Source organism: Bombus affinis, chromosome 16 (genome assembly GCF_024516045.1).
Source record: "Bombus affinis isolate iyBomAffi1 chromosome 16, iyBomAffi1.2, whole genome shotgun sequence".
NCBI classification, from domain to species: Eukaryota; Metazoa; Arthropoda; class Insecta; order Hymenoptera; family Apidae; genus Bombus; species Bombus affinis.
The window spans coordinates 1,145,200-1,170,112 of NC_066359.1; the positions used below are offsets into that span (position 1 = coordinate 1,145,200).

A 24,913-nucleotide genomic window follows, 5' to 3' on the forward strand; every position below is an offset into this window, starting at 1 on the left:
GGGCGAGCCTGGTGGTGAAAGCTGGGCCATCATCGAGCTAGCTATTTCAATATAAATAACTAGTCGTGAGGCTATTAGTCAAGGTTCGGGTAGGGGTTAGCTGCGTAGGCTTTTCTTCTCTCTGGCGGATAGGAAACACTTGGAAGGATAGGAGCACGTTATGTTCACGTTCGACGGTTGGGTGACTCGTGTTGCTTTCGAACTTCACTGGGCACTAGAGACACGTCTGTACGCTTCGGCACTCAACAGCGAACTGTTGGGTAGGGGTTAGGTGCGTAGGCTTTTCTTCTCTCTGGCGGATAGGAAACACTTGGGAGGATAGGAGCACGTTGTGTTCACTTTCGATGGTTGGGTGACACGTGTTACTTTCGAACTTCACTGGGCACTAGAGACACGTCTGCACGCTTCGGCACTCAACAGCGAACGGTGTTAGTGGAATACAAGAATACAATTTGAGCTGGTCCAGATCCGCACGCTAGCAGTGTTACTTTATAACTGAAAACACCGAAGTCAACGTCGCCTGTCTACAGTTTATGGTCTGCCTCCCTGCTATTCTTTTGTCTATGTGCTGTCGATGGCTTCAGCGCTTGAGAAAGCTAAAAAGACCAGATGTGGAGTTTTCCTAGAAGTGGTGACCACTTCAACAAAAATAAAAAAAATGCATTAATAGGTGGGTAAAGAAATATAGATTTCTGTTTAAAAATATACCGACGTCCTTGAAATTCTAGGAAAAAGAAATTAATTTAAGGAAATTGTTCTGTCGCGTAACACATCTGCACGCCATCCCGCGCGGCTTGCCAACCAACGGTCTACCTGCCGTCCTTCTAACACCCCATAGGTCCAAGGACCCACTATAAAGTTGCAATTCTAGCTGCATTGTTCGCACACATGGTCTAAGCACATCTGTTTGCCAGAAAAGACTTTCTAATTCCAGAAGAGTTTTCGGCCGGTTTTTAGAAAGGTCCTTGGGTTTATTATGTGCTCTTAAGAATTACGAAGAAAGCGGAGATATACCTAACGAAAAATCTGAGTTTCCCTGTAAACAATGTCGCCTAGGACCCAAGTTGGTAGGAGGTTTCTTCCTCCTCTCTTCCTTCCTAACATTGGTCCCAACCAATCGACATCGCGGACTGTTGCCCTCACTTTACTAACTAAAAATGTAAGCAACGAATCCGCGTTCTTCGTTCAAAGGGCACACCCATATCAAGCTTTCCTCCGTATTCACATTAGAATAAGCTTCAGAGTTTTCCATCGTCTCTCACGGTGACCAGAGTTCCTGCATTCCCTATAACTCGCACCGTTCCTACCACAGTCAAAGATCTAACACCTAACTTCTAACATTAAGTCTCATACCGTGCTACTTTCATATCTATATTATTGCAGCGTGATAAGTTCTTAAGTGTTTATATATACTCAATCGTGTATACTAAGTGTTGGAAATATATATTTTAACTCTGTGAGCCACAGTGTTATCATACCTGAATCACCCCTATTATCTTAATCGAAATACGGGGATCGAACTATTCGTGGTGTCGATCATTCTAATCGTAACGGGAATTTACGACTCCCGTTGACGCGTATTCTAACGACCGCGTCTCCCCGCGATAGCTCGAAAATACAGAAATATTCTTTTCGCCATTGTAGTGCCTTTTCAGTCGTGTAACTTTGCCCTGTGAAGTTCTTCCGTAAATAAGGAAGATATTTAGATGATCCCATTTAGGTAAGCCACCCAGCTAGGTCACTGGGCCAATTAACATATAACAATTTGCACAAAATATTGTTCAGAAACAAATCATGCAATATAATACAATAGTTTAGAAATAAACGAAATAGATAATCAGTTTTGTAAGATTGTTTACGTTGTGAAAGTTTGTACGGATGGTAAAAGTAGGTATTTGTAAAAGGAAGTCAAAAATATAAACTTTCTTTCTGCTTTTATTAATTTCCTCTTTCCTTATATAGCCATGGATTACGATTACACTATATACATAGACACATTGAATTTTGTTCTTTAATTAACAAAGCTTTTTTCACAATGTTTATGCATTGATATGCACTGTTGTTCATTCTGTATTTATTTTACGATCAGAGATTTTCAATGAGTATAATGACGATATTAGAGCAAGCGTCGTAATAACCTTTAATATTGTTGGACATTTAATCAGTGTCAGTCAAGTCAAAAATTCCAAGAAGTCATCAATTATTGATTACATGAAATATGACTATTTGTCATTAAAATGATATACCATATTTAAGAATAAATTTATTCGGCAAAATACGGTTAAAATCACATATCCGAACGTATCTTATTTTTTGTGAATCCATTTTTCTTACTAATGTTACCTAAAAATATTTCGAAGATATGCTTAACGAAATTTCACTCTTGATTTTGCATTTATTCTAACTTCTTCACGAGCAACTTTTTTGAAAACCATCATCCCCATACCTTAAGATCAAATACACTAAATGTTTTACAATAATTAAATATCTTATCACTTGCATTATGTCACAACCAATTTTTATCGTTGTAAACTAATGCAGACTCCTAAAACACGTTATAAGTGTTTTCACAAAATGTTATCAGAAAGCGTTTATAGAAAAAGATTTCAAAAACTTTGATATGCTTTAGCTAGCCTTTGGTTTATAACACTCCTTTCTTCTATTGACGTGAATGTTCTCTTCGACTTTGTTTTTCCGTTTGTCGAAAAGATAAGCCTCGAAGAAGAATTTTCCAAATAGGATTAAATAACTGAAGTAGATGGCAAAACCAAATATAAAATTTTTACGCGTAGTATAGCATTCAAGTCCACAACTTTCTCGATAATAGTAAGCCGCAATAGTTGCAACGCAACCAATCACCATTTGCAGCAGCTGCATCGTAGTAATCATCATGGCAAAGCCTTTTGGTAATTTGTATTGCATTGCTTTCAAAGTATAATAAGAATACATCCAGGAATGAACAAAGTAGTTCATTACGGCATACCACCTTGTGGCTGCTGTAGTCTCCGCATATGTGAACCAAGAGTAAAGAACAACGGTTAAATGATGGTAAAAATGTAGAAATATCAATGGTTGCTTTCGTAATACGATGAAAATCGTATCGCCAAATTCTGGGATCTTTGATAGGATAAATACCCATGTCCAAAAGCCACAAACATGATCTTGGAAAAAGTTGCTGAAAAGAAAATAATTCCATTCTTATTGTATATCATAAATTAACATATTTAAAATATCGATTCATTTTGTGAATATGACATTTAAATCAAAGCCATGTATTATGTTCCATACAATGAAACAATAAGAACTTTGTTATTTTGATTTGGAAATATAATCATACAATGTGTATAGTATAGGTCGATATGTTGCGAATTGGTAGACATAACTGATTATATCAATCGATAAAACTCATTTCAGATACAAATTTATACGTGAAATGTTTTTAGAGAATTATTATAAGAATAATATCGTAAACAACTATTAAAAATGTATTTCCTATTTCACTAACGCTTTCCATATATCAATGTTCACTAAATACCAAGCGTAAGAAATTATTTCATATAACAATTCATTTCATTAATAATGTTTCATTAACAATTATTTTTTAAAATCGCCATTCACCTGAAAATATATTAAAAGGTAAAAATATGAAAGTAGCATTACCTAGGTATGCAAATACTGTGGTAAAACCCATGGTGTCTCAATGTAGAGAACATTTCCGGTGCTGTTCTAGAAAATCCGATAATGGAGAACACTGCAAGCAATCCACTCCATAATGCAAGCGGACCCTTCAAATCAAACTTTGGTCTACTCGACATGTAATATTTCCCGCCAAAAATTAGGATCACGTAAATAATACAGCAGTAGTAGCAGTACTGAAAATTGTTTTGGAGCCATATTTGAGTATCTGGATAAAAGTAGTTTTTTTCAAAGTTGAAGACAAGCGAGTAGGTAGGCTCAATGATCTGCGGAGAATCCTCTTTATTCATCATTTTTTTTACATCCACTGGTCGCAATTAAAGAAAATACGCAGTCCTTCGCCTACGTTAGCAATTCACTAAAACGTAAGAAGAAGAACTGTTAACATTTTCTGTTAAAACTATGGAAATTGAAATATTTAATAAATGATGTATTAAAACCAATGTAAAATAAAATAAAGTAATAAGACAATACAAAATAATAAATTAGTTCTTTTTGTCTATCGTATTTAATTAAAATTTAATATAATGCATTGTTGATGTTGTTCTGTTTTTATGAGCTTCGTCATTCATCCGAATTTGTTACGTTGTTAATGTTTAATTACAGCAGGATTTGAATTTTTTGTACATTTTCCAGTAGTACTTTGATTGATTGTAGTAGTTTGATTGTTCTGACAATATCGGACAGAAAAGAAAAACAAATATTAAATAAACAAATATAAATTCACATTTGATTCTTAGGTGTGTTCCACGTTAGGTGTTACTTTCTCAAAAACTATAATATGCCGGAAACTTTTTAACAAAAACTTACAATTTTCGTGTTTTCATGAATAGATAAAATAACGGTTGAATAATAGTTTGATCTGATAAAGGTCTTCAAACAATGCGATTGACATAGATACCCCTAATTTAGGCAAACAATGTATGATGAGGTGGTAACATAAAATACGTAATTAGAAAGTTATGTTCCAATCACAATCACATAATTGCTACACTCGCCGTTGAACAATATAAAATCTTAAAAAAAGTTATGATGCCGATGAAAATAAGAAATTTGAAATATTTTTAATTTCGATAAAATGCAAAATATCGATTCGCAGCTTCGTAAACAATGATATGATACGAAATAAGACCTGAAAGTGTGCACTTCATATGTAGTATATCATTGATTTGTCTATTTACATAACGTGTGTTATATAGCACAAACCACAAAAGGAACTATTCACATAAAAAATTTTTTAGAAAACTAAGAAAATGATTGAAATGTGCATATTTATATGATATCTGTATCTTTAACTTAAATGTAACGAATTGTTATTTTTTACATGAAATTTGTTTTCAAATCGGTATTCAAAATAATAAATCAATTAATATAATTTTAGTACTTAATTCAAATTTAGAAATTAAGTCAATAACTTATTAATTAATTGGTAAATTAATTACTAAAGCAAGTTATTCATCATTGTCATATTTAGCTATGGAAAACCTTGGCTTTCGATTTTAGAGGATACACTAAACTTTTAAAAATGAAGCGTTCATTTCTGAATCAAAAAATAAAATTCGATGATAATAATTTCGGTCCATACCAATTTCTTTCCCTCGAGGCAATGATCGACGCCGTTAGTGAGTTCGAGTGTATATATTCCTTAGACGAAATCAGCAAAAATCGATTTTAATCTGCGCTGAATTCTTATACAAATAACATATACAAATAATCAACCAAGGAAGATTGTCACTGATGATTAGTGATTAACTATCATCACACGCAGCGTGTCGTACAGTGTGCAGTGTCGCACTTCCTACTCGAAATAAAACATACTCCTTTGGAATTGTTAACGATAAAAAGCTTGCGCAATTTGCAAAAAGCAGTACGATCATGCAAATTAATACACTTGTATTCGACGTTATTCCATTTATTTCTTACTTTTCTTGTTTCTAGGGACAAGTTGTCGCTAGAGGATTCTAAAAAGATATAGTTTCTACTTTATAGTTACTATTTAAAAAATATTGTTTATATATTGAATGTTTATTAACATATGTCTTACATCAACTGGCGTTTTTTGCGTAATAGCATACATCATTTACATTTTTTACTGATAGCTAACAATAGATATATACACTAGGTAAAAATAGCACGATATTTGTTTCTACGTCTAATAACTATCAAATATTGTTCCCGAATTTGAAAGATAACAAAGATTTTATTTATGCAGAACAAAAATGTATGAGGAAATTGAAGTCTAAATAACACAAATTATATTCAAATGTCAAAGGAATTAATAGTGGGATAGTACCAATAAAAATTGTATTAACAGATGCACGTATGTATACATATTAAAATATCTACATTAAAGAAACATTTAGTTATGTCCTAAAACTGCAAACAAAAAAGAATGTGATTTTGTCATTACCACCTAATAGTAAAATCCGCAATCACTTAGTTGCCAACCTAATATGATAATGACATAGTTAACCTTCTTACTTTCTATATGTGCCCATCTGCAGGGAATAGCTAGAAAAATTTACCGAATGTCCAGCTGGACAAATTGTAAAGTACAAATTAAATAAAAAAAAAAATCTATAGAGAAGTTAATAACACAGAAATAAAATGATCTTAAATAGCAACAGGCTATCTATAATATTATATTGACACGAAGATGTATTGTCGCCAACATACCTCTACTGGACAAGGTTATGCAAAAAAGGAAATAAAAGATATGTAAAATGATTAGGATCCGATACCTCTCATAACTCATGGATAAACAAAACTATATATTTTAATTTAAGTAAAGAGACTTATTACTACTCCGTGTCTTTATTTTTTTAGCAATATCCACAAAATTGATGTTGTATATGTACATCTGTAGCCATCGATAACAGCAAAGAATGTATACACAGATTACTAAAATTAAAGATGTATATAGATAATTGTACAAAATGATGTCTATATAAATGTACATGTACATGTTTAAATGTAGATGTTTAAATGCAAATATAAACGTTTGAATGTATGTTAGATGCACGTCTGCCTATATACATCCTTAATTTTATTAATTCATTTTTCCACGATATATTGAGTCAAATTCGACACGTACCCCAATAAATTAATGTTTTGAATATATCCAAGATACACATTTTCACGTACAAAGGTTTGTTGCATTTAACGCTTTATTTAACTCCGCAAATTCTCAAGGACTATAGAAATTCGGTCTGGCAATCAGTCGTTCAGCACGGTCTCAACGCGTGGCTAATTTCACGTCTGTATGGTTGCGCAAATTGCCCATTGTTTTACCAAAGATCACGTTATTCATTAATTTAAACAAATCTTTCGAAAAATCCCTCACAGCGTTCGTATGAATGCTGATACTTAAATCGATGCAATCCCGCAATCACCGCGATTGTTGAAATTAAAGAATACGATGTACACTTCCCAATTTCAATCTCGTGTCTTAAACACTGCGACAAATAACGATGGTTGATTATATATCGAGTTTGTCGATAATATGGCAGTTATAACGAAACCGACTTTTTATTCCGCTATTTCTTCTCGTGGCTGGGATAGAAATGTCATTCGCTCGCAATTGATAATATAGATGTCTAATTCATTTTGCGAAATAAAACAGTGAGGTAACTGAAAAAAGGGAGAATAAATGTTATAGTACCTCGCGATGGTGACATATTATTTATATCAATGAGCGCTAATTTGCATTGATACATAGCAAATTATATGCCAGCAAAATAATCTTCAATGAATAGCAAATTGACATGCTTCCGCAATTAGATGAAGTGATACGTACTCTTCATTTTCCCATCTGTGAACGTTTATAGATATATCGTTACATTTCTTAAATTTGCTAATTTGATTCAGCGACATAGGCAGTTGAATGCCATCGGTACAAAGTACGTTAGAGCAGTGTAGGTACGATAACTGTCGGTATGAATATTCGCTAATTGGACAAAAGTCCGCAACGACAGACTAAAAGAAACATGCGTCACATTTGATATTGATAACTGATCTTTGAAATTGTACTATCCAAGGTAAGGAAAGATTGCAAACTTCACAAAAAGGTTGATGCTTGTTGCAATTTATCAACAGGTGCAATATCTTTGAAAGAGCCCGACTGTTGTCTCGTTCTTGAAACTCCTGTTGTAATGTCCCTCAAATAACACTTGCATAAATCGTATGATCTGTATAGTTCATGTTTCCGTGTGCTGAAACTGTTCACTGTGATCTCATTTCGTAACACAAACTCAGTTTCAAATACTACATTCACTTTCAAAATAAAATATTCATGTCCGTTACGTAACTGATGGCGCGATTCGATATGCTCTGTGTTAATAATGCTAGTTAAAGCCACGTGCGAGATGTGACTCGTTAAAAGGTTCAAAGTCTAATCTGCGTATAACTGATATTGAATATTTTGCGCTAACAGATAGTTTATTCTTCAATTTATCCTGATATTTGTTAGATAAGCTGTAATATTGTAGTATCGTGGACAAATTGCATAAGAAATATCGGATGAATCATAAACAACGTTGCGAGAAAACCTAAATGTCAACAGGACAAAAGGGTCTGGAAACTTTAATGAGTCGAACAGCCCATCAATGTGTCGTCCGTCCTTCAGTCGAATAGTTACGCGGGAGAAGCCCTACGTGACCATGACCGCGGACGGTTACGGAACACATGCGTGGTGGGGCTATGAGAGAAGACAAAGGGATGCTTAAGGGAGAAGGACGAATTAACAAGCAGTCGTAAGTTGAGAGTCGAGATATGGGGAATCGTTAACTAAGAGTCGAGTTGTGAGGAGTCGAGAGTTGAGTTGCCAAGTTGTTATGAGTTGTCTATAACTAAGTAGAATATGGTTCTCCTATCGTTATTAATGTACGCTAATACTTCAAGTTTCTTTCACCTTTATTACTTATCTTTTACACATTTCAAAAATTGTATGTCCTCATTCTTTAATTAGATTGATGAAACCAAACCAGGTAAAAGAAAGTATAATCGAGGAAGGATGATTTGAGGGCACTGGCTGCTTGGAATCATCAATACACATACAGATGATTGCTGGATTGATAATCAATTCTCATCTCTGTTACTAAAAAATATGTTACCATTGGTTCAGAGATACATACCAATAGTTTTAAAAGCTGCAGTAGGTTAGCAACAGAGTGCTATATACATAAAACTGTTAATCACACTATTGAATTTATATATAGATTGAATCAGTGAACATATATAGTGAATTGTAAAAATAGAAAACAAATTAGATTTAAATTAAGATAGATTAAATCCCCTCCCGATAGCCGGTGAAGTTAATGAAAAGGGAAAAAGTGTTATACGCAATTCTTTTATTGCAGCACTAGATGAGGCTCACACCTAACATATTGAAACAGAATGATGACCAGTAAAACAATGGTTTGGAGGAAAATCAGGCTACCACGATGAAGAATTTGGCAAACGCCTATATGAATATTTCAAGCGATTTTGTAACCATCATAAAGTAGACAAAATGTTATTTTTAATTGGTGCAATAAAAAAAGAGTAAACATTTAAAAATTAAAATAAAAATGAAATATAGAACTAGATGAAATTTCTGAAGAGCTACATCCTCTCCAATTTCCACAATTTTTAAATATGTTGTAAAGCTCTACCTTTGGACAATTTGCTCCTATACATATAACCGACCGTAGGTTTTACTTTCCAAGGTATCTACGATTCGTAAATTCTGCCTATAATTGTGCTCCCGTATCAGCGTGTGTGTTAGAATTGGTTACCAGCCACCTCACGGCTGGCGAGGAAAACATGTTTGCAGATTTATTTATTTTAAAAACAATGAGAAATTAAAACAATTAGTTTCACTTAAAATTTCATAATTTTATCTTCATAATCCTATATCTAATCACAGAATCAAACAGGAATAGTATGTATGGATTTCGAAGCGCCTAAATGTTATAAATTTGTAAAAAAATATGTTTTTAAATTAACCTGGTAAAATCTAAATTGGAAACTATAGAAACGTTAACTACCCCCTGATTTCGACGATTTTTAAACATATTATAGATATAAACATTTTGAAGAATTTTTTATACATATATAACCGACGGTTGGCTTTAGTTTGCGAGATGTCCGCGGAAAAGAGCCGATGCCACTACAATAAATTCTGCTTATACTTATGCGTCTATCGCAGCATACGGATCAGTTTGGTTACTAAATGTCGGTCACTTATCTTCTGTTTGTAAATGATTATCAAGCAAGCTTAAAGGCCTCGTAAAGCAACGTATTTATATATGCGGGATTTTGGTTTGAGTTAGATTTCTCAATGCGGTCACCACAAGGCAGCTTGCGTGAAATTGTAACAAATTAATTACAAAAAAAAATAGGCAAATGAATAATTGATATTATTTTATGCAACAGAATAATCATTATTAATTTACGCAAGCGTTGACAATCACCTCGCAACAACCGGATTGGAAAGTCTAACCTAAATCTAAAGCCAATATATTGTTAATATTCGCTTTTAATTGTTATGATGGACATTTCTTGCACTTTCACAAATGGAATTGTGCACAACTCCCAACCGCAAGATAACTAGCCGGCGACCAGTAACGAATACAGACGCAGTCGCTGCCACAGCGTACATCTATAGGCAGAGATACACTGTGTTGGGCCAACAGTTTTTCATGAATATCTTCAACTTAGCAAGTTCATTCCTTATATATATATATAGGAAAACATTGTTCGTCTTGACCGCTGCACAATTTGGAATTGGAATCCATTTGGAATGGACTAAAAAGTGGATATTCGTGGCCGAAATCAAAATTCACAACTTCAATATACAAATATTTTTTGAGATGTGAAATTTTAAGTAAAAGTAATTGTTTTAATTACTCATTATATTATCAATACTCAATATATACATCAAAATAGAGACAATACATCAAACAACAAATAAGTTATGACAAAATTATATTCTCGAACTATATTTTAGTATTTATTTGCAAACAATCTTATTTCAGTTGAACAGGGTTGGTGAAAGGTTTGAGGATTACCAGACGACATATGGCTATTGAAAGTGAAAAGATTTTTCTATATTACTGAGGGAAAAATTCCGAACCAGTTAGTACATGATTGGTGTGAAGAATGAGTGTGAACTCTGATGCAGACGAGTGTGCGAGTGTGAGATACGACACAGAACGGTGTGTAATCCATAAACGGTGTGCATTCCGTTTCTAGTCGTTATGGCCAAAACATGGAGCATAGAGGACATAAGAGTTACTGATGGAAAAGTCTCGTTAAAGTGGATCCCGAAACATTCGGCAAATCCTCGAGCCACCAGTCGAGCTCCATCCGGATTGAACATATTTTGCACGACCTAATTCCCCTGCAATAGCCTACTTAATAGGTAACACTATCTAACCTAATAGTCTACTTAAAGTTGGCGATTTCAAATTCCGCGCATATGGTGGTAGCACATGGCTCCTGGTATTATATTTTTTGGCCTTTTCCTCCAACTGGTTAAAGAGACCGGAGTCATGACTTATACTATATCTTTTCACTTTCAGCCTCGTCATCTTCAAGCGTTTCATCTTTAACGTTCGACTTCTTTCAGGGCATAATCTTTAAAAGTTTCTAAAAACGAGACGTCTCTTGACGCTATTATCTTTCTCTCTTCCTGGTTCCAGACCCTGTATCCCACGGACATGAATAGCACGAAAGTATTCCTTGTTTGGTATGTTCCTCAAATTTTCTTTTTCTAGTTTTCTGATCGAGAACAAATCCAAATTCCCAAATAATCAATATTTATATTTATATTTATAGGTTTATATTTATATGTCTCACGTCTGGTGTAATTTCAATTCAGGTGTAGAATGTTGTTTGTCCTACTTGCTTGGGCAGCAATTGCATATGTAATTCGTAGCTAAAATCGCTTTCGTTCAAAACGGTAAGTCTTCGCAAGAATTCCCTATTGTTTCGGAGATTGCTCGTTCCTTGTTCAAGTATTCTACACCTGATGATTAAAATTATTGTAGATCGCTTTAATATAATAGAGATTACAAAAAGAACAATGTATCGCTTTTACTGCACACAACAAAAAGAAATCGTGCGCTTGGCACGCTCACGTTATAGACAATTGCCGATAGTACTAACGAAATCTCCAGAATATTCTAGGCAAGAAAGCGGTACCATTGTCCGATCAGTGATATTTTATTATTCTCTCCTTCTGGTTTTCTCTACCATAACTTTGAAATCCCTAAAAGCGTCAGAAGCCTCACTTTTACGTTTGAAAAAGCTTACCTCGCATTATGATTTATCGTCGATAAATGTGATAAAGTACTTGGCCTTTCCAACAGATAGAATCTTCATCGAGCCGCAAAGATTCGAATGTATCAAGTCGAATATCTCGTCTTTTCTTACCGAACTATTTGTAAGCGGCAACTTTATAGTCTTCCAACGTATTTTTCAAGGTCATATTTTCCTTCTCTCCTTTAACATCGACAGTGAATGGTACCTTTAACCTTGCAACAATTTCAAACGACGCACTAGTAGCTAAATTCCATGTTCGCCATGCAGTCCAAACACTAAACATTATCGCAGCGCTACTTTCCGCTCGATTCGCTGTTTTCGTATCCGAGAAATCTTCATTCGCGCGCAATACAATACAGTTTATGGCTGTTCGCAAGCGATTAGCTCTTTCCCTTTTTTTCTTGCATTCATTGGCTTTGTAAGTGATTTCTCTCCACCGATGACATCTAAATTTGAAATCCTTCCGATTGCGCAACCTACTCTCTTTCGATTTCTCCTTTTTCGGAGAACCTCTATTTCGTTTAGTTTATCAACTGTATCAAAGAATTTACATACATTGCCATAATTTTGCATTCATTACAAAACGTGTTATTTTAACAGAATGCCTTTCTGAGCTGTTATCCGAGATTAATATATACTATCCAACATTAGCTATGCTTCGCAGGAGCAACTACATCCTTGGCTTTTATTTCCAACGGATTTACCAAGAGAATTATATTGAATTTCACTTCACTATCGCCGGTTACTCTGGCATCATCGTGGCTCGTTTTCACTTTTCTTCCGTTCACCAAATCCCACACGTCGTTTTCTATGAGCAGTGCTTCTATTTGTATCTTCCATGTGTCGAAGTTGTTTTCATGCAATATCTAGAGCCCTGATAAACTTGCATGGTTATTTTGATTCACAGAGTTTCTGCACTCAGGCTAACCTCAAAATTTTCCATCACGAGCACTTGTCTTACATCTAGTTTCCTATCTCTCATGATCATCTCGACTCACATCCCATTGACTAGAGTTGATTGATGATCACCAACCAACACATATGAATTAAATTTGAAAATATTTTATTACATGTAAATAATAAATAAAAGTAACTACTCGGTAAACGCTAGCTAACCAAAGAAACGAACGTGTGATGAAACAAACTCGTGACTCTAAAAATACAGAAAAAGTTCAACTGTGTATAGCCTATATGGAAACTATTGCTTTTCAACAATATTTGAATATATTTATTTATCTCGTCTGGAATAATTTTTTGATCTATTAATTCATTATTTTCTTTTCAAATAAAAAGTGCACAACTCTAGTTCTTGTATGAAAATTATGGATATTAAAGTTGCCTTCGTTCACAGACGTCACATTTTTCCATCTCGATTTAGTCATAAAAATTAACTCCTTTGTGAAGTTTATTCGTTTTCTCCCATTTACGTTATAAATAAAGAGTTCATTCTTGGCTACTCTACCAGTCACTGTACCCAGCTAGTCTTAAACATTTTCTGAATTCTTTGTACTGAAACTTTTTACATTTTTCTCGTAACGGTTCCAAGACCTTTAGATTTAGATCTAAGTTTTCTACGGTTCTTCATTTCCGCTAGTCTTGGTATATTTAATTGTGGATTTTCTTTCACTTTCCCTACGATACAATTTTCGTACTTAGGAGACTTGGCGTGTTAGATTGTGGAAAAGATTTTATGGAACACTCGTTTTGTCCCCATGCCGCTGTTTAAGTTATGTTGTGTGGTCAATATATTTGAAACGTGCAGTTTTTTTATTCTCATCAACATCCATCCTCCATCGAGTTTCCGTCATTCAGCCCTTGCTTAACGCTGAGTATTCCAGACAATTCTCCCATGCGTGTACCACAGTCAGCAGCTCTTTCCTGTACAATCTGCAATAGTAGTTTGCCCCATGCCAAACATGGAACTATTTTGCGAATAATATTTTATCTTTAACTGGCAGAAAAGTATGACCTGACGCATACAAATAACGTATTCTTGTCCTTGCGATCTATTTTTACGAAAATTTTAATGAGAAGTAGTGAGAAGTAGTAGAAAACATGAACTTGTAACGTTACGTTCGTAAACAATCACTTCTAGTTTTTCGAAACATGTCACTATGTGCTACGTCTCCGAATATCTTTGTGTGTTGAAAACACGGCATTATTTCCTTTAGTAATTATTATTATTAAAATAGCGGATGTATATACATATACATATTTTTATAGAAAGCAAGTAAAGCATTATACATATTTATATTTAACAGCATATGCACGAATATATTGCATAATATTTGTTATGATAAGTGTAAAAAGATAATAGGTTTATCCATAAGAAACTAGAGGTAGCCTCGAAAACTCGAAAAAAGACAAATTAATAAAAAATTTACAATGACCATTTTAAAGCTCTCTTTGAACCATGTTATATCAAACAAAAAAAAATTTCGATCGATCCATTAACAAGAAAATGATCTAAACTTATCACGTCTCATTGTTGAGTTTCTATATAATAGCCATAAAATATCTAGAAGAAGTTCGACTGTACAAACCTGTGATGCACTGTATAATATCGGGGAAAACTTGGTACAGGGTTTGCAAACATATGTTACGGCTTTTACACGTGATTCTACACTTTCGGATCGACGAAGAACTATTGGAAAAGGAGTTGTAGTTCCGAATACCGATAGTCGATCAAGACGAAATATGGTGGATATCATAGGACGAGATAGTAGTAGATCTGAAATATAAAATCTTATCTTATGGGGAAATCATACCTCCAGAAGATACAAGATCCAATATGTAATAGATATTTACAGCTATTAGATGGAATTTTCGGTAATTAATATATCTATGTGAGTATGAATGATACATATGGCTGAGGGACAAATATGTACGTAAATATTTAAGCTCAAAAACGTTCAATGGGCAGAAAAAAATGACCCACTCGTTTTAAAGAAGGATATCAGAATTGGTTTGGATTAGATAAATCACGGTCGGAAATACTGTCGCCGATGCTACCTAATAGCAGCTAACAAGTCTATTATTATATAGGGGTCAGTATATTCGAAACGCATGATTTCCCGAAGCTGATATTTTATATTTGAAGTATATTATCTTATATAATGATTCTCATCAAATTTTGTTTAGATTGGCGTTTGGTAACATTCGGAAGTTTATCCAAATAAGGTGAATTTTAAAGTAAAATTTTTTTTATTATAGCGTGTAGCACCTCATCATGAGGAAAGAAAGTTTAAAAAAAACCATGAATCCCAAATCAATCGCTGTATTGTAAAATAATTTTAAAGCTTCATTTACTAATGAATGCATTGCATGGACATTATTTACAATACGTTTACGTTTCATAGTTAGATAAAAAGTAAGTAACTTGATGTTAATTAGGAAACAACAAATTTTTTCTTAGCGCGTGAAATAGTTCATCTTAAATAGAATGAAGCACTTAAATTCATGATCTTACATTGTTGCAAGATTGCTTACTATATGAAAAAACTTTTCACGCAAGAATCTAATGGCGTCGAAGAAAGCACGATTTGATATTATTAATTCTTTTTCAGATAAACATGTAAAGGATATATAAAAGTGAAATACTTATTCATAAATAGAATAACATTTCTTTATACGTTGGTCGATGCATCTTAGTATTCCATCTAGGAAAGTATTAAGTTACTTATGTCAAAAACCAACTCAGGAAACACTTATTATTTGTTTTATTTTGTAGTTTTGACCTTGAAATTTAAGATCAAAGTCATTTTTGCGATAGCCTTTTCTAACAAATCTCCAACGATCCGAAGGTATAGTATCATTTGTCAAAAATAGGACATATCTTATATTTATATTTAACTCTCTGTACATACATAAAATCGGTGAAAATACAGTTAATATTTTATGTCCATAACTTGTAAGCTCAACTAGTAAAACCAGTTATAGAAACAAGACTATATTTATTAAATGCGTTTATAATTAAGCTAGGAGGACAAAAGAATAATTTCAAAATTAAACATGCTGTTCAATTCTAAAATAAAACAATGCCTTTCCTCTTACTCTAAATATTCTAATTTACTCTGAAAGCTTTGTTCCGACCGATGCGATGAAACAAAAATGTGAAAATATTCATAGATATTTTTCTAATCCATGTTCGAATACAAGAGGTTACTTTTGAATCGGACCAATTAGCTTGGTCGCAGCTATTCTTCAGTATTTTCGAACAATACTTTTAGATTCTCTATGCACTTCGTGTGTCAAAAACAGAAAGTATCATAAATTTGATATTTCCGAAGAAGATAAGCTTGGCGTAATGTTTCCCTACGTGCAGTACCTCGTCGAAGGTGGTTCCCCTCCTCCAGCTCAAAAAGAAATTCTGCGATCCATTCCTAACCGTTTCTCGAAGTTTCACTTCTACTCGAAGCTTCGGTAGAGGACGCTCTCTACCTGCAAAGAGCGCTCAAATAGGTAGTTACATAAGTGACATGAATATACAATATAGGCCCGCGAGTCAACCGAATTAGTGGTAACGATGAGATAACCCGATCTTTATATGTTAAGGTTTTACCTCGTAATACAGAGAGGAAATGCGTGGATGAATGTATAATAGTGAGGTGGTATATCGTGGTAATACTCAGATGTTCAACAAAAAGTTTATTATTATTAACAATCACCAGTCAACAATTTATATGATCCACAATTGTGATTAACCATCGAAAGTTTACAATCGCGTATCTCGGCTCGTGTTTGCTTCGCTATGATGCTGAACCTTTCGCACTTCGCGGCTTGAGGCAATGACAATGACTCTTTTGTTCGAAACCAAACGGATTCTTTCCTTAGTTGCCCCTCGATATCCCTACTACACACGCGTTTATTAGATGTACCGCGGTGGTTGCCGCGCGTGCATTCTTCCGAATATTCGGCGAAAGAACCGTAGGGATATCGATGGTACATTAGGTATGTCGGCCTTACGCTTTGAAGGTATAGCGCTTTGTGTCGCGAAGCCGTTGGAAAGTTCCGTGCTCGAGTGCCGCCACAATAGAAATATATTTAATTAAGTTTAAGTATTGGTACAATGTGTATGCTACTCCAAATCCGCATGCTGGTATCACATCGAAAACACGGAGAGTGATGAAATTAAGAAATCACTTTAATTAAGAAGTCATTTCTTCGCGTCGTTCGAATGATTTCGCGTAGGATTAAACGTTTCACGAACAAGGTAAGAAAAATTCAGACTTTAGATATGCTGGCAGAGTTTGTTATGTGAATTCAACAGTCACGGTTAGACAGAGTATCGAGAGCTGATTTTGGGGTTAGGTTTATATACTATGGGTTTGGCTCTTGGAAGGGATGTCGCCGAGTTCCAGAGTCAGAGATAGTCATACTGTTACTGGCTGCTGACCCTGGGACACTGTCTACGTTGTTGTTTCGAAGGGCTGCAGGATTTTCGTTAGGCCCCATCAAATTGATTTAGTGCTAAACAATACTCAATAGCTTTGAGGACTAAGGAAACTAAACATTACAAAAGATGTGGAGTTTTTCTTGAAATGAGACCCACTTCAACATTATATATTCACTCTATATCTGAATCGTTCTAAATTTTTTAACTCTACAAATTCGCTCTTTCTTTCTCTCAATTAGCATTAATTTGCACATGAACTGTCTTATGATATACTTGAATCTCCCGACACGATAAGGTAAAATGGTTTACCAAAATGCCATAAGTGCAAACGCGACCGGTGCTTATCCCCTTGCCATACTTTTAACACATTTAACTCGGAAGAATCTGGGCTCAAGCAATGCGCTCGAATGGTCGGGAAAGGAGCCGAAGCGGCGGAGACAGAGCGTCGGAACTTGAAACATGATATCTTCGACTGAGTGCGAGAAGCCGCGCCCGTGTTGACTTCACACGATGCTGCTCTTGTGGAATTCAAATGAATTTGAACCAGAAACTTTTAAAAAATATTTTAATTGGGACATATTATTATTACAGCATATATATTACAGCAAATCTTGTATAAGTAATAATACTGTTGAGGTTGACTGATAGAAGAACGGGGGGATGCATTTGTAATAGAAAAATATATTGAAAAAAATAAAAGGACTCAAACAGTACCGGAAACTTGGCATTCAGCTGCTTCTGGGAATTACAGTTGTAAACGCTTTAATAGTCTACAAGATTATAATAAAGAAGAATACAAATATCAGAAAATTTAGAAAATTATTAGTTATGAAATTATTAGGGTTGACTGATAATGTAATGAAATCTTCTGTGTAACGTAGTTATCATAATATTGTCACCCGAAAAAGTGCTTCTGGACTGTTGAGGTTATCTGATATAGGAACGCGTGGATAAATTTGTAATAGAAATATATATTGAACTAAGTATAAGTATAGTGTATAGTGTATGCTGATCCAAATCCTCACTCTTATAGTGTTATAATACAATAGAAGCGATACGGAGCACGTTCATATATTTATAGCAAAGGACATTACCAAAAAATTAAGCTTATAGCTCTAGCTAAAGGCTACAAGAAATAGCAATAGAAATCTATTGATAGCTCCTTTGTTTCTGGACCTTGTAACTCAAAACATTGTTTATATTCAAGGGCACAATAACATGGACCTTATTTAGAATAATTTTTTTGTTTAACTAAATTCTATTCTTTGCATAACAGCGGTTTTCAGGTTACGGATATACAAAAGTAAAAAAATTTTTTTTATTATTATTTAATTTGTACTTTACAATTTGTCCAGCTGGACGTGTGGTAAATGTTTCTAACTTTATTGCTAAATAACACGTGGATAGCTACCCTCAGCGGGATACCATCTTCGAGTTTAACTATCGCATTAATGACTCATCGATACTTACATCTTTATCCGGCGTGTAAATGTTATTAAATTTTTCGTTCCAGTAATATCATAATATCTAGCAAAATCTTTTAAAACGCATTACTTTTTCAAATAGGTGTCTGTATGACTTTTCGTTTAGGCCAATATATTTGTATATTTGGTTTTTTGACTTGTGTCATCAAAATACAAAACGCATAATAGGCCATCATTTCGTCGTGGGTAACTGGAAACCAAGCATCATCTACTTTCCTTTTTCCTCTTATTGTTTATTATTTGATGGGTGTAAAGATTTGTTGCGTAATTAATATGTCCCACAAATTTTCCTCGAACACAATAAAAAATAAATCTAATAATCCGTGATTCGCGCCTAGCTGATTTAAGACATAGTCTTTTACACCACAAGACTCGAAATATTTCCAAATTATTGGTGTATTATCAGTTTCCTTCCAGTCCCATTTAACACTCAATTCAGGTTTTGTATTTTCTTCTTCACTACTGTCATCTATGATGAATCTTCTCGCGAGATTCCTCATTGGCACAATCACGTTGCTGTCATTAGAATCTTCATCACTGCTTGTAATTCTTTCTTTAGAATTACTTGCTTTTTTAGTAATTTCGCTCCTTTTCTTAAACATGATGGAGGGTTTGACAAAAAAAAAGATCGTAAAAATATTACATTTTGTAGAGTATACGTAAGAAACGTGTGCAACTCATGCAGTGCAATGGCAAGAACTGAAGAACGACTGAAGCTTTCTTGGTCTCTCCGAATGCCTATGTTTGTTTAACTTTTAACTGTTATCTGCGCCACGAAAATGTCTACTAAGTAACACATTGGGACAAAAGACCCCATTCGAGACGTTCATACTTGGCCCGAGATTAAGACCACGAACTTGACTCGTGATATTTAGGTTTGGCTCAAAATTCTCATACGAGTCAGACTCGTCAAAGTATGGCAAGAGATTAATAATACTACTAATAATAATAACGACACGGTAATGTCATCGATAACTGAGTGCTTCACACATCATCACACGATCGTTAACATTCCATATTTCGATGGATCGAGTATGCCTTGGAAGATTTTCTGCAAAACATTAAGAATGGCAACATATTCCTAAAGAATTGCAAGGTTTGTTCGTAAATGCAGTATTATCTAAACTGTAGAATCATACCCACTATAGCATTTACAGATATACTTTACGTCGATAACGAATTGATTAAACATTTCAAAGATCAATTCGCAGTCGATAAAACGTATCTGTATTATCAACGTGAAATAGCTAGGGGTGTATGTGCCATAATGAAATCGTCGGTAATTTCTATGACCATATTCACATTGTTATCAACGGAACTCAGATTGCACTCAAGGACAAATACGGGAAGATCACGAATGAGAGCATTAAACCGCTAGCAGATAACGCAATAGATGCGTTCATTCGTGGATTACCGGACCTGGAGACTGTCACAGACACGCGGATGCCAAGTGAATTCATTTTCCTTTCCTTTCTATCTGAGTACCAAGCCATAAATCTCATCCACACTTACAACCCACCATACTTACCATCACATTTCCTATAATTATATAATTACTATCTTTAATAATACTCTTATATTTTATTACTAATACCTTTCGTTCCTTTAAATAGAATTTATTTAACATTAATCACTTTCCATATAGTATCCCTGCAATTACAAAATTCCAACCGTGTTAGTTTTTACTAATATATTTTCAGATTATAATTACTACCTTTGATCATAGCATTCTATTCCATTATTCACATATTTTACAACTACATATTTCTTATATTTATATTTATATTTATATTCTATATACCAATTATATTTCAATCCTAATTTTACAATTTATGATTAATAGTCAAATGAAACTCACATATATTTTCTAAGTGTATTTTTATTTATTCTTTAATCTCCTAAAACCCAAATAAATCCATTCTTCTACCATCCACAAAATTATATTATCTTAAGTAGTAACTATTATCATTTTATACTCTCTTTTCATTCTCTTCTTACTTCTTTCAACTTTCATACATCTAACCTATAATCTTTTTACATATTTTACAATTTCCATAAAACTGATCCATGTTTCCGCAAGCTCTTACACTAAATCAACATCGCTATTATGTTCCATTCTTAATCTTTCACACATCCAGATTTCGTATGCCCTTATTTTATTTACACACTTTTATTATGCAATTCGTCTTCTCTTAATCTACGATCAACATACTTTTACGTTAAACTTCCAGGTACTTTTACGTTCCAGATACAGCAATCTTACACAGCTCCGACCACGTAAAACTCGCAACTATGGAACATGTACTCGTCAGATGGCCGAGTCAACACGGACAAGATATCGGTCATGAACTACGTAGCGTTCAGTTCGACCATGCCGTCCAATAAACTATTCTATTCCTATTTTCGAATAAATTTAACCCATATAAAAGATTCAATGTATTTCCCTTCTTAGGCTATCGTGTCGAAATAGTCTTATTTCCCTATCTTCCATATAGTTTTAGTATCGTCTTACTTAATCTAGCTCCTGTCATCTTCTATTTTTTTCTTTCTATTTATATCTTGTTTCTTCATTTTTCGTTTCCTTTGGTACAAAGCAGCGAATATAAAATTATAAAATTATAAAATTATAAAATATAAACTATATCGTGTATTTTGTATTCGTTATTACATTCCCCAATAAAAGATTAACTAGCCTAATAACTACACTGATGACCATTTGCGTGCAGATTGGCAGCAGAATGTAACAAACTCTGCGCAGCGTAATTAGACGGCAGGAAGGCAGCAGAAATCCAGCAGATTCTACACAACTTCAGCCAGATTTAAAATCGCGTATATATTGTCATTTAAATATGCCCATTAAATTAACTGTTATTACTATTAATATCATTGTAGGCAAATAAATAATTTTCGTACTACTTTTTTCTATTATTAATAGATATATATTTATTGCTTTATATCATACATTTATGTATTAACATAAATTTACATTAAGCATCTAGTGCCTCATCAGGGATTTATTCAGGGAAGGCATTTATGCCTTGCATAAAGAACTTTGGAAGGTCATTGGATAAAAATACGCATAAAAACGTAAAGAAGCGAGTAGTTCTTTCATGTGTAGAAAGAAACATGATGTTTTTACACAAAAAAGTTTCGATTGAGAGATATAAGTATTGAAAAGATGTAGAAAATAAGACCCGTAGTTTTAAAATCAGAACATATGTTAACTTGCAAAAAGATAAAAATATCGTGCCATCTTACTATTGAAAACATAAAGTTACTAGGTCGCATAGTGTTACCTCTATGAAACCGTAACGCTGCCATAGCTATTTTATCGGATTTTATTCTGACGAGTGTAGAACAATAATCGAAATGTGGCAACCACGTTCTAGGATGAGATTTGTCAACTATGCTTTCGTTAGGAAATTTAAGATCTATATATTAGGTCATCCCATAAGTTCGCGCCGACTTTTGTGTATACATTTCATGTGTCGATTTATAAACATACGGCGATAAGGGACCAATGCACTTGAAAAATGGGAAGAAGTTTTACAACGAGAGGGGGATTACATTTTTTCATGAAACTGAAAGGTATGTAAACAATCTTAACATATATAACCGCTCGAAAAACGAAAAGAACTTATGGAATGACCTAATACATTGTTGTTCCTTTCATTCGCCGTTTATTTGTCACTTGACACGATTACACAGACGATCGAAAAAAAGTGAATGAGTGAAAGTAGGAGTAAGAATGTATAAAATGTCAATAATATGTATGTATACATACCCATACTTTTCATGAAATTTTCATAAAGTTGTCGATGGTCTACAGGGCGGCGATTATATGTGTAGGAAAAAGTTGTTGAGAATCATTGTGCCGACAACAAATTCGAAAATCATTGAAATCGGAGAGAGAAAGACCTTAATATAAATAATGATCGAAAGTAGGAATGAGCAACATTCGTAACTTGCGTAAAATCTCAATAATACAGGTAACTGAGACGCGAATAATGAGTTTGATGAAAAATGTTAGACGATCTGTTTACATCCAACAGCCATTGATCTCTATATCTTTGTGCCATGTTTTACAAATCTAAATAATCATCCACAATTGCATATGCAAGGCTACAAGAAAAGTCTTCGAAAAACTGTTCCGACGATAACACGATTTTGACAACCGAATAATTAAATTCTTTGATCATAGTTAAAATATTTTAAATTTCAGAGCAATACAAAATAAAGCTTAATATGAATTTCAATTATGTTATTATTCATTAATTAAATCTATGGCCTCACAACGGATTTGAAAGACTAATCCAAAAATCTAACCAAGACCATTAATGATAATCATTTTTAATATGCAGTCGTGCACGGTGTCGTAATTCAAAGGATCCGTGGAATACTCAAGCTCGGCCAACCTTCGTTTATACATATGTACTATATATAAACAAAAGATAGAAGTTAGGTTTTAAATCCGGCTGTCGCAAGGCAGTCGATAATCATAAAGACGCATGAATGAGCTAAAAGAACGATATAAGAATAAAGAAAGAACGCTGCATAGAAGCTTGTGTTCTTGTTTAATAACGCGTGCACATCCGTACAGTAAATATGTAAGTATATAACACCGATTAACAAACGGCGTCAGTGTGCATGTCTGATTAGACAAGGACAGAAGAGGCCTCCCATGCGACATTCTCTTTCTATTCGTATATCGCATCCACTTACACGGTAACATATAACTCGCTATATATTCTGTCTTTATATTTTTATATCGGCAATTAACATTACAATTATAGGCAGAATTCACTGTAGTAATATTGATAGTTTATTGTGCACAATCGCAGGACTGTGGCTGGGCGATAGTTAGAGGAAAAAGTTGTTCAAAATGTTGTTTTCTACAACATATTCAAAAATCATCGAAATCGGAGGAGTAGCTTTCAATACAATTCAGCACAGTTTCGCCAATTAAAAATTGATTTACGACATTCGGGTGATAAAAGTAGTCTTTTGTATTTAAAAAATTATTGTTTAAGAAACTTAAACTTTTGTGAATGGGAGCGAATGAAAATCGTAGATATTAAATTAATAATTCCAAAAGTATCGAGAAGTGTCAGCAGTCGGGATGTATTGAAATTGAAAAACATTAGAAATATATTGTACGTAACAGACTCTGTACCATTATAATCAATTGTATCATGATATGATTGAAGAAGTACAGATTGGAGAAGTATAGGATTCCTACACTTTATTTGCAAGATGCCTTGTTCTTACCTTACTTGTAATTTCATAGGAAAATTTAGTTTCAATTCAAATCACTACTATACTGAATCGGTAACGTTGTATACGATATGAAAATGGTATACAGGGTCAGCCGTCAGGTGATCCTCGAAATATGGGACACAAAAAAGCATTCTACGTCAATTCTATTATGTACCTTGTTGACGAGTCGTCGCTGGTGATTAAATGCAGAAGTTTAACAAATCGACCCCAGCGCTACGGCCAGCGGTTGATTTGTCAAGCACATCTTTCGATATTACGAGCCTTACCACTGCCATGGAGGTTTCCAGACTATGTATACGACATTGGTTAAAATTTGATGTTCTCGAATACAAAGTGACATATGAAAAAATGTTATTCTATTAATCTTCTTTTTGTCTTTTCATAAGAAACCACCCTATAACCATTTGTACATGTTATTCGACTGCACCCAGTATATTACATTGGAATAGGAAATCTGTAGTTATTTATACAGAACTATCTCTCATTTAAATGCATTATAATTTATTCAACAGTGAAGAAATCGATAGATAACGGCAGAACTTTTGCACTCACCTGATATTTGGATCCATATTCATTCATTAATACTGTAATGGAACCTGTGGCGATTATACTGATAAAAGCTGATTTCAAGATGTATATAGAAGTTACACTTACTGCAAACGTATATCTAATAAAAAATTAGTATATAGCATGAATCTCTTAAACATATAATAAGTGTTAAAGATGTTCTCATTGAATATTGAGTTTTTTATTAATA

General features: G+C 34.0%; 1 protein-coding gene and 1 long non-coding RNA gene across 4 annotated transcripts; one reads left to right on the forward strand and one right to left on the reverse strand.

Moving 5' to 3' along the window:
- Window positions 1–1,917: 1,917 nt before the first annotated feature.
- Window positions 1,918–13,057, reverse strand: LOC126925945 (elongation of very long chain fatty acids protein 6-like). 2 transcript variants are annotated; one of them, XM_050741959.1, is made up of 3 exons: window positions 11,992–13,057; window positions 3,661–4,054; window positions 1,918–3,175 (listed from the first exon to the last, which is right to left on the reverse strand). In XM_050741959.1, the coding sequence occupies exons 2-3, from the start codon at window positions 3,987–3,989 to the stop codon at window positions 2,626–2,628; spliced, it is 879 nt and encodes a 292-aa protein (XP_050597916.1). In that variant the 5' UTR covers window positions 3,990–4,054; window positions 11,992–13,057; the 3' UTR covers window positions 1,918–2,625. The 2 variants fall into 2 exon arrangements, with proteins under 2 accessions (XP_050597916.1, XP_050597915.1); XM_050741958.1 differs by lacking the exon at window positions 11,992–13,057 and adding an exon at window positions 5,282–5,515.
- On the forward strand, window positions 10,419–21,529 carry LOC126925946 (uncharacterized). Of its 2 annotated transcripts, none has more exons than XR_007714193.1 (4): window positions 10,419–10,567; window positions 10,713–11,098; window positions 11,306–11,425; window positions 21,111–21,529. It is a non-coding gene; the product is annotated as an uncharacterized LOC126925946 (long non-coding RNA). The 2 variants fall into 2 exon arrangements; XR_007714192.1 differs by having other exon boundaries at window positions 21,128–21,529.
- Window positions 21,530–24,913: the final 3,384 nt, after the last annotated feature.